This window comes from Myxine glutinosa, chromosome 7, assembly GCF_964187855.1.
Source record: "Myxine glutinosa chromosome 7, kmMyxGlut1.1, whole genome shotgun sequence".
NCBI classification, from domain to species: Eukaryota; Metazoa; Chordata; class Myxini; order Myxiniformes; family Myxinidae; genus Myxine; species Myxine glutinosa.
The window spans coordinates 112,022,315-112,033,463 of NC_136267.1; the positions used below are offsets into that span (position 1 = coordinate 112,022,315).

An 11,149-nucleotide genomic window follows, 5' to 3' on the forward strand; every position below is an offset into this window, starting at 1 on the left:
GTGGTGGCAGCATCATGTTATGGAGATCTTTTTCATCAGTAGGGACTGGGGTACTTGCCAGGATAGAAGGGAAAATGGATGGAACAAAATACAGAAAAATCCGAGAGGAAAACCTGCTGCCCTCTGCAAGAAAGCTGAAATTGGGACGGAAGTTCACCTTTCAGCATGACAACGAACCGAAGCACACAGCCAAAGCTACACTGGAGTTGCTAAGGAACAAAAAGATAAATGTCTCACTTATTGGGTCCTCAGTCGAGGTCCTCCGCATCATCCCATTTCGGCCCTTCAACCTCGATACGGTCATTAGCACACTACACACACACACACACACACACACACACACACACACACACACACACACACACACACACACACACACTTTATATTTATATATACACACATCTGTGTGTATATATATATATATAAATGCACATATTTATATATACACACACTAGGCCTGGGCGATGATGGAATCACGATAATGATTACGATATGATCACGATAATGACACGATAATGATAATGATCACGATAATGATGGAATCACGATTCATTATCACGAACGATAATGAATCACGATAATTGTATCACGATAATGGGCCTGATTATCATGAATCACAATAATATAAATAATGTTATTGGCACCTTGAGAGCCATGTAGCATACAATAACAATCCACTTAAGAATACTTAAGAACTGAATTGTCACACAGTTGTCTCAAAAGTTGCTAGTTCGTAGTCTTTATGTGATAATTCTGTTGAAAATTGTAAAGTCAAACGTCATTTTGCCTGGACGAAATCTCTTTGCCCCATTTGCCGAGCAAATGGACAAGCAGTTTGCAAAGCGGTTGATACAGAATGTCTGGCTTGGCAAGCAATAGCAAGCTGCTTGCTAATGGAACACATCAAGGAAGCTGTTTGCCAATTGGCACATTTGTGAAGAAAGTCATACATGACTGACTATCTTCAGGCATTTAAAATAACGCCTTTGATGTGGAACTTCGTGAATAATAAATGCCAAGCCATCCCATGTTGTGACAAAAATGTGATAAATAAATGAAACGCCCGACACCATGTTGCCCGCTCCGTTCTGTTCTCCGAGAACAGTGACAGGAGAAAAGTATATTTTTGTATTTAAATTTAATTACATACTTGAACATTGTAGTACACAAATCATCTGTCATAATACTTCCAAGAACCTCTAGTTTTGCAGTACTTCAACTTAAATAAAGGTTCAATGGGATGGTGTTTAAGGATGGTATTCAGGACTGCTTTTGGACTACAGGCAGTCCCCGGGTTACGAACAAGTTCAGTTTTTAAGTCTGTCTGTAAGTCGAATTTGTATGCAAGTCGGAACAGTTGCGTACGGTTCACATCTATCGTCAATTAGTCAAATGTTTGTCTTAGTATATTGTATATATTTTACCTAAAACATCTATAGGTATTAAAAAAACATGAAAGAAACATTTCTTAAACTGTTTAGATATAAAAGAAAAGATAATGATTAAAGGTTAACACTTACTCTCGTTCCAATTGATGTCTTGCAAACCTTGAAATGATCATACCTTGATATATCTCTCCGAGATGATGGGCCTGGTGTTGGAGAGGATGGACCTGGTGCTGGAGAGGATGGACCTGGTGCTGGTCAATTTTCTTAAAGTAAACATCAAGGGTGGCTTGAACAGAGCTTTTCTCATATTTCTCTTGCCTACCGCTCCCCTTATTATATACTTTGTGTGTCTGTTTGATTTTTCTCTTTGTGATAAATGTTAGCTCTTTCACGAGCCTCGATTCTGTATCCCCCAAAAAAAAAAAATTTTTTTTTTTTTTTTTTTTTTTTTTAAATCATAGGCTTTACGGAGGTCGGTTCGTAAGTACGGGCGTTCGTAAGTCTGGCGTTCGTAACCCGGGGACTGCCTGGTCAAAAGTACTAATCTTCTGGATTTTTTTTAAACGATCATTAAAGCCATTATTTTATGAAAATTTAAGTACAGCGAGTCCTCTACATATGCAAGGGATGCGTTCCTGAAAAGCTCGCATATCATGAATCCGCATATAGTGAATAGTACTTTTAATGCAAAAAATAGGGATGGACTTGACAAACTGGACTTGACTTTCCCCTGACTCCATGTCTTCTCAAACAACAATGAGCTTTAGAAACACAAAACCACTGCATGGAAGGAAAGAGGGAGAGGGGTGGGCACAGGGGCACACCGAGACGGGCTTTGTATGATGAGCGTCTTCTATGATGCTCGTCATACAATCTTCCCATAATATGTTTGTTCAAACAATAACAACACCATGTTGTAATAAATGTACTGTATGGTAAAATGTAGAGTATGGTCAATCCAAACTCCGGGCATCGTCTCCATCTTCTCCAGCCCAGTGTTCCTCACTCTAGTTGTTCTTTTCGCCGAGAGAGGTGTACGTTGACTCACTGAACTTCTGATCTTGTCAGCACTTTTCTTTGTTTCTGATGCTCGACTCACCAAGGTTGAATGCTCGCCCGACCACTGACACTCCGTCACCAGCATCCAAACGTCTTAGAATGCCTAGTTTTTGCTCTCAAGATAGTAATGTCCTCTTCATATTAGGACCAATTAGGGTAGGGCGTGATGGTGCAGGATGCTTGGAGGCCTTGGTTAAATGCGAGAAAATGTGAGTAAACCAGAGATCTGCGCACTAGGACGGACAATGCGAGACTAAGGATGGTGCGTACAGCAACACCACGCTGCACCAAGCTGCACCCACAATTCCCTACGCTTGACAACTGAATAACTGATTCCGCAGAGGCATATCGCATAGTAGTGAACTTTTATTGCATACATTGAACTTCTGGAGGATGGGGTCCTCGCATACTTGCTAATTGGCATAAACAGAACTTGCATATATGGAGGACTTGCTGTACAGTACTCTATAAATACCTGAACACTTTGTGGGGTATCATGTTCTATGAACTCTCTAGTTATTCGAGTAATTTCTTTTTTTGAGGGGGGCCATCTTTTTATTATGAACCCAAATATGACCCGTCTTCCCTCTCTCACCTGACCCCTCCTCCTACCCCCATAATCACCTGCTCATTACCTGCCTTTTTCTCTTCCCTGTTTTCGTCTCGCCAATATTGTTTCGACATTATTTCCCCTTCTCCCTCCCTCTTTCTCTCCATTCTTTTCATGCTCCAATACCCTCCTTTTCTTTTCCTCAATGTTAATTATCTCAGTTTAGCCCTTCACCCTCTTCCCCATGCATATCAAAAAATTACATGCCCCCTTGCCATTTTGTTTCTTAAAAATCAATGTTTCTTTATAAAACGAAGAATATTCGGGTATTTGTGTTGCAAAAGTGTTCTATATTTTAAACTGCTACGTCGCTTTGGTCCTTTTGGTGCTTCCTTAACCTCGACCACAAGCACTTTCTCAAGTACCGTTAAATTTTCAAATACTAGGCCTAATTCATTATCTTTTAATGTTTTTTACTCTCAATCCTCTCATTGCCTTCTACAAAGGAATCTCCGGATGCTGTTTGGCTGTCTCCAGGCAGCCGTGCAACGAAAGTGGCCGGCGAATGACACCATGCGGACCCGCGTTGTCAGGTACTTGCCGAGAATCTCTCACCATTGCTCCGATTTCATCTCGTACTTTCCTACCAACCGGCATGCCAAACGCCGACGCTCCTGCCTCGCTCAGTGGGGTTTCCTCAGTTGAGCTTCCCCTGCTGCTTGCTGCACTATGCACTGTAACACGTTGCTTCCGAATGTCATGGAATTCGGGCTTCCAAGCATTGGCAAGATCGCCAGTTCATGGATTTTGCTACGGCTCCATTTTTCTGCTTGTTCTCCCGCTTGTCATACAAAGCCCGTCTATGTGTGCCCCTCTGCCCACCCCTCTTTCCCTCCATGCAGTGGTTTTGTGTTTCTAAGGCTCATCTGTCCAGCGATTCTCACGCCCAAGGCCTTTGGAATTATCTCAGGTGGGAATCGTCCCAGCATGGCAGTGACCACATCGTTATCATTCATTTCATATTTGTCCCTTTTCTCTTTAACAGGGATCTAATGCTCACAGAAGAGCTTGTATATAAATCGCATGCAGGACAAGGCTATTAGGACAATACGTATGCATGAAAGAGGGATATTTATAGAATTTGAACAGATCATATTATGTAGGATTTGAAACCTCAAACCTGGAATGGGAAATGGGTAGAGATCAGAAAGCCAAATGGTCCAACACAAATATTGCTCGTTTTTGTAGTCTTGCACATTTATTTTGTCATTATCATGAGCTATTTATTACGTATGCACATAACGCTGAACGTTTTTCCCCTCCATTTCCATTTAGTATGATCCACAAATGCCATTTCCTCCTCTCCTCCACCTCTTTCCCCCCTCTCTCCCACCCCTCAGCCCTCTATCTTCCCGACCTTCTTTCTTCTCTCCCCACCGGCACCCTTACACTCACCTCACCTCCATTACCTCTCATGTCTCTCATTATTAATTTTCCCAACCCCCCATCCTGCTAATGGATAGACAGCCCCTAAATAGAGGTCATGCATTCCATATAGACACCAGTCATGTTGGGAATGTTTTAGAAGATAGAATTCCAGCAGCTATACAAAGGATTAAAAACGGATTCGTTCCCCCCCCCCCCCCCCCCCTCCTCTTGCGCAATGAACAATCTTCGTCTCGTCGCAGATCCTCCTTCGACAGTGGCTGCACGGACCCTCTTGTTGGTAGCAAAGTCGTTGCAAAACCTCGCCAACCTTGTTGAGTTTGGAGCCAAGGTGTGTGGTCGGACCCAACTACCGCTAAGCATAGGTAGCCGTTTGTGGAAATGGAGAGCTGAAGAGTTATCGTTCCCTAAATCCCACTTTGTTACAAAATGCACAACAAATGATCATTCCCTGTTTGTTTTTGTGCAGGAGGCCTACATGGAAGGAGTTAACCCCTTCATTATTCAAAACAAGCAAAGGATGATTACTTTTCTGGACCAGCTAGCGGTAGGTTCTCTTGATTTCGCTCGAGATAATAATTGACCCGTATGACTTGTCTTGTGGAGATGACATCATAGCTTGCATTTGTTTACCTTTTCATATCCCTGTGTCATACGAGTCCAAAAGCCCCTAAAGGTGGAGGTGACCATACTCCAGACTGTAGAGACCTTGTGGTTTTGTGCCCACTGTGGCAGAATGTGGGAGATGTACGGGAAATGGGCGAGCCCTTTCGTTCCGATGTGTCCCGAGACCTTGCCCTGCTCCACAATCTGTGCTTGCAACATCTAGACGAACTACGGACACTCAGCAATGAAAAGGGAGCACAGCAGGTGAGAGATTCATGGAAGCATTTCCTTCCTTTGTCGGGATCTATTCAGTTGGAAGATTAAACCAAGACCTATGTCTTTAGGAAAAAATATATATTTGATCTATTACATTCACATGATTGCAGATGGGAAAGCTGGCTTAGCTTAGACTCTTTAAAAAACGCCACTAACCTGGCAAAGGTCATGGGACATCCTTTTCCAGTTATGAATTACCCACACGTGTCTGACATAACTGTAAGCATCAATAAGTGTGGTATAAATGGCCAGTGAATAGTCTTATTGCTCAGTTTCAAAGCGTCAAGTCCCAGATTAAGGAGTTAACAGAATTCCAATCAGGAATAATCGGCTGTCAGAGTGGCTACTTCCATCAGGACCCTCCTCATCAGGACATGACGAATATAGTGGTCACTTGATAACTCGTGAACCAATATTGGTTCACGAGTTATCAAACAGAGTGACCACTATATTCGTCATGGGGGTGTCTGTCTGTGTGTCTGTCTGTCCACAGCATAACTACCCGATGATATCATCAGATCTTGATGAAACTTGGGTGGGAGGTTGATATCATGATCTAGTTGTGTCCTGCGTAGAGTGGGCGTATTGCGCCCATTGTGGGCGGAGCCACGCCCGAAAAAGATGTCTTTTTAGGGGGTAATCGAGTTCAAGCTACATCTTCTCCGAGGGGTTTGGTGGAATCTGACAGGTGTTTCGATATTTGGTTAGGCCAATGTCATGTGTCCAGCCGCACGGAGCTCGATTTTTCATTTTATTTTTCGTTTTTTTGTTTGTTTGTTTGTTTTTCATTTCATTTTTCACCGAATTTTCGGTATTGTGTAGTTAACTAACCTCATAACTGATTATACATTATTTTCTATCTCATTTCAAGGTCAGTAACCTTCGTTTTGACATTTCTGGTCCTGGCCTGTCTGGGCCTGTTTCGGTTATTGTCCATCCTTTGTCATTGAATACCGCTCGCTCGTGAACCATCGTCGTCTCCTGACTTATTTTGTACACTATTATTTAAACATACACTGTTAAAAAAAGATTACCCTCAAACATGCTACCTCATCTGCATTTCCATTTCCTCTTGCAAACTTGGTTCATGCCCTGCCTTATCCTAACCCACTCCCCAGCACTGCCTCAAGAAGCTTCTTGCTATTACCGAAATGCTCCAGCAAGAACTGAACCAGCACCAGACACAAGGACAGGGTACACAGCACAGGTAGCTTTGGCTTCTGGGTATCCTTGAATAGGCTTCCAAACCCAATCCCTGACCATATTTTGGCCAGCGCTGTCCAACAGATGGACAACGAATCGGTTTTTCTCACCACGTGGAGCTAGCTTCATCATGCGTCAGACACCATGGCTCCAGCGTTGGTTGCTTGATGGAAAAGAAGCTTGTATCGGTTCTTCAAGAGGTGCTTCCACTATGCAAAGATTGACGATCTGTCTTCCTCCTGTTTTATTTTTTTATTGCGACCATGATGCCACACGCCAGGCGCCGCCGCCATTTGGCAACCTTGGTCTCCGCTCATCGTGAAATTTGCAACCGCCGAGCACCCGAACATGACCAGCTCCTCTTCCTCATTTGTTTCGTAAGATTCAGCTGTTTTTTTTTTTTGGGGGGGGGGGGGGGGGGGTTTCACGAGTGGAGGTTTATATCTGTCTAAACAAAAGCCACTCACCAAGGAATGTAATTATGGCAATGTGTAGTTCATCACTCAACGATTTCATTCGTTTCCCACACCGTGCCAATGCAGAGCGTAAAGGATATATCCCTTTGCTCGCTTTTGTCATTCTTAAAAGATGCTCGTGTGGACACCAAAAGTGCTGGAACCATTTTTGTTGTTTTACAAGCCGTGTCACTGTGGCCAGAGCACGAACGGGACAACGGCAATTTGCGGACGCCGCACTTTGCCGTATGCACTCCCCACGGCTCCGGTGGTTTGCAATTCGTCAAACGGAAGGTATATTAAAATCCCTGCCATTCTTGCTGCGTGGGATTTCCTATTTTCCTGTACATATGTATTAAACTGATATTGCCTCAATTTTGTGTCGATTTAGCAAAATATTTACCCAATGTTGTCAAGAACTGTTCTAAACTTGCAATGTCGATGTCTAGAATGAACGGTTCTAGTTATTGATGGATGTTCTGACAAATAATTCGAATTATGAAAGAAATAATTAAATAAGACTGTGGTTGGAGTTGGAGCATTCCCCCCTTGTTTGGGTGGTCGGCGGTTCAAGCCACAGCCGAGTCGTACTAAAGACTTTAACGAGTCATACCCAAGTAGGTGCTGCTTCCGTGCTTGACGCTCAGAATTTAAAAGGATAGAGCACAGACAATCCCCATGGGTTGGCATCCATGGGGAGAGGAAATGCCCCACTGAGTGCGGTGAGAGAAGTGGTGCCACCGTTGCTGGTACCCAGAGTATCCTGGGATGTGATGACACTTCTTCCCCCAAGGTCAGTGGCTGTGTTAAGTGTTTGTCTCATCAGTGTCCATGTGTGTGAGGGGTAGCTCCATTACGAGCCTTAGACCTTGTATTAACTCCATGTACTGATCTTGCACCTCCCAATCCCTAAGAGTACCTTTGGCTGCAACATCCCCTCCACTCCGACATCTTGTTTGTCTGTGTATTGTACCGTCCTCCACAGAGTGACGACTCCATATACATCTTTCAGACAACATGGAGCAACTTTTAACCAATCATCCCAACTCTCACTTCCTCACGTGGAGATTTCAATTGTCTCCATGCCAATTGTACCTCTCACACCTGCCATGGCACTTCTGCAAAGAACATCTGTGACTCCATGTGACCAATTCAATTTGTGAACTTTCCAACCCATATTTCTCCCAATGGCAAATCCTCCCTTCTGGACTTGATGATAAACTTCCTGTGAATGTCTCCTGCTCTTCCTCTGCTACAATTAGTTCATCTGATGTGCTCAAGAGAGCCAACATCTCTATGACTATTCTCAGCGAGCCACCACAACAGTGGCAAGTCTGGCAGATTGGCAGAGACTGCAAACAGCCATCTCTCTTCAAGATTGGTCTCCCATATCTACTGCCCCTGATGTTAACTTAGCCTGGGAATTCTTCCACCGAAACCGACTCTCTCATACATAGATTCATCTCATCTCTTCTTCAAATTTTTTTTTGTTTATTTGTTTTGTTTTGTTTTGTTTTGTATACAGGATCAAGGCTCGTGAAAGAGCTAACAATTATCACACAAAAAAATCAAAACAGACACAAAATATATAATAAGGGGAGCGGTAGACAAGATGGGGAGGGAAAGGGAAGCACACAAACACAACATTTGAGAGCAGGGACATCGGGAGATCTATGGGAGGGAGAGGGCTTGGGGGGAGGAGGGTGGGGGGTTGGGAGAAGTATAAAACACAAGGACTTCCAGGAAAAAAGTTGGTATTTCAAAAAAGTGGATCTGGGGTGAAATTAGCAGGGGTAGAAAAGATCAAGGTTTTGGATGATTATCCTAACATTCTTCTCACCCATGCTACACTGAATCCTGTGGTGAGGCAGTTGCTTTTAAACAACTTGCCTTCTCTTCCTGGAAGGGAAACCCGAACGAAGGCCACGTCAGATCATTCCACAAAGACCACATGCAACAAGTGTCTACTCTCAGGAGAGCCAGAAAACAACATTTGTTCAACCTCAAACTTGTCTCCCTCCTCTAAAACCTGGATAAAAAAAACCACCTTTAGAGGCCATTTTTCCCCGCAAGCGGGGGTTGGCCTTTTTCGGGGACTGTGGTTGTTGTTGTTTTTTGGTCCCCTTTTTGAAGCAATGTTTTACGGCCGGATGCCCTTCCTGACGCCAACCCTTTTTGTCGCCTTTTTACGACAAACAGGGAATTACCAGTGAGCTGGTACTCAATTTGCCGATCTCGGAAGGATGACAGGCTGAGTCAACCCCCTGGCGTTAATTCAGCGATTGACCGGGATTCGAACCCAGGATCCTAGGATCCTAAGCCCTCACCCTAGCCGCTTGCCCAACACCAGGGCTCCCTCTAAAACCTGGATAAAAATCTAAATTAAGTCTGTCACTGGTGTATGCTCCCCTTCTATCCCCTTCCCCAATTCAAATATCACCACAGCCGACTCCGCTCGTGAGAAGGCCGAATGCCTTAATTCTGTGACCGCTTGCAAATCCCCAACCCCTCGCTCTCGATACCCACTCTATCCAGTCACATCCAACTGCTTTTGCACCTGAGAAGGTGCAGGAGGTTCTTTCAACCCTAGACTCTGAAGGTGGACCAGACACCATTATCTTGTGTATCCTAAAAAAAACTTCTCTGCTGCTCTTGCACATCCTCTTTCTGCTCTTTTTTCATCCTATCATTTGCCTTAGGTCATCTTCTATCTGCTTGGAAATCAGCAACCATCACCCACGTTGCTTTAAAAAAAAAGTGCAAAAACTGATCCACTTGAACTACAGACCCATCAGCTTACTTCCAATCATCAGCAAGATCATTGAATCCATCATTGCAGTTGATGTGAAATCCTTCCTTTTCTTTAACAACCTCATCTCAGATCAACAATTTGGTTTCAGATCTGGTTACTCTCCCTTGAACATGCTGCTTCGACTTTCTCAACAGTCGATGGAGGCCCTTGCTGCCAGATGTGAGATCAGAGCCGTGTCTCCAGACCAGCAGGTGTGATCCAAGGGGTCCACGTGATACCTCAGGCTGACACCAAGGGCTCCACCAATAGAAAAAGGTTCAAGAACCACTGCTCCAGACGTTTCTTGAGCTTCCGATGCAGTCTGGCATTCTGCCTTGCTCTCAAAACTTTGACTGTGCCATCAAGATCAACTCAACACATACCTTACTGACTTCAGGCCTTGTCCCTCAAACATCCTCTTCCTCCTCCCCCCCCCTGCCCCTCCAGGTTTCTGCAGGGCACACACGGTCTACCAACAAACACACTTCTAATGAAGCTATCAGTTAGTTTGCTGCTCACCTCCTCATTCATTCCTTTTCTCCCACCTGTGGAACCAACTTCCACATTCTCTTCAATCTCACTCTTCCTTCCAGATCTTCAAACAGCTGTTCACCACCATCTCTGATCACCCCCCATCCAAACCACAAGCTTTTCTACCCCCATTAACCCTCCTCAAGCCTTCTGTATCCATCTTGTCCACCCAGTGCATCCTCTACTACTCCTCACTTGCCCAAGTCTCTCTATTTTGTCCCTCAACCCTCCTATTGCTGTGTTTCCCCCCATTTTCTGCTGTTCATTTTGTCCTTGCTCCTCCCCAAGCCTCGACCATGTATCCCAAGAAAAATTACAGCCAGACAAATATTGTGATGAAAGGGGCACATACACCTTCAAGCTGTCTTTTTTTTTTTTCATTGATCCAAGGCCGAGATAATGCACATAAATCCTGAACAAATATTGATGGACTTCAGTGCACTCATCCAAATTACAAAGACTTGTGTAAACAATGAACACATGGTATTTGGGATTTTCAAATGAGCCAGGGTTGTTAGGGTTTAAATAATCAGGATATATGATGGAAATAATCAGGCAATATGTTCAATTCCTGATCCGATTATAAACTGGATTTTTCAGGCAGCGCAACTGTCAGATCTGCATCACCCCGTGCGCCACCTGTCAGATGGAACTTTAAATACTGGGAACATACATTTGTTCCCGTTACACATTTGCTTTCACAATAAGCAATTGTGGTAAAATTCCAAATTACCTGCATTAGCAGCACCTCTGATGTAACCAGTGGGATAACCCCATAAGCATAATGGCATCGCTGTCCAACATTTGCTTAATTTCCTTCAGAGTAGGTGAGCTATCATTGGCA

The 11,149-nt window shown here is 43.9% G+C and overlaps 1 protein-coding gene across 5 annotated transcripts in view; it reads left to right on the forward strand.

Moving 5' to 3' along the window:
• RASA1 (RAS p21 protein activator 1) overlaps positions 1 to 11,149 on the forward strand; it is a 165,136-nt gene that overhangs the window by 113,600 nt on the left and 40,387 nt on the right. For 2 of the 5 annotated variants that reach the window (XM_068123032.2, XM_068123033.2), the window contains exons 20-25: positions 3,504 to 3,590; positions 3,900 to 3,967; positions 4,686 to 4,774; positions 4,913 to 4,990; positions 5,179 to 5,313; positions 6,444 to 7,358. In XM_068123032.2, coding sequence (XP_067979133.1) covers positions 3,504 to 3,590; positions 3,900 to 3,967; positions 4,686 to 4,774; positions 4,913 to 4,990; positions 5,179 to 5,313; positions 6,444 to 6,536 — 550 coding nt within the window. In that variant the 3' untranslated portion in view covers positions 6,537 to 7,358. Of the gene's footprint in view, positions 1 to 3,503; positions 3,591 to 3,899; positions 3,968 to 4,685; positions 4,809 to 4,912; positions 4,991 to 5,178; positions 5,314 to 6,443; positions 7,359 to 11,149 lie in introns of those variants that run through there. The other 3 variants (XR_010985305.2, XM_068123035.2, XR_010985306.2) reach the window with 3 other exon arrangements.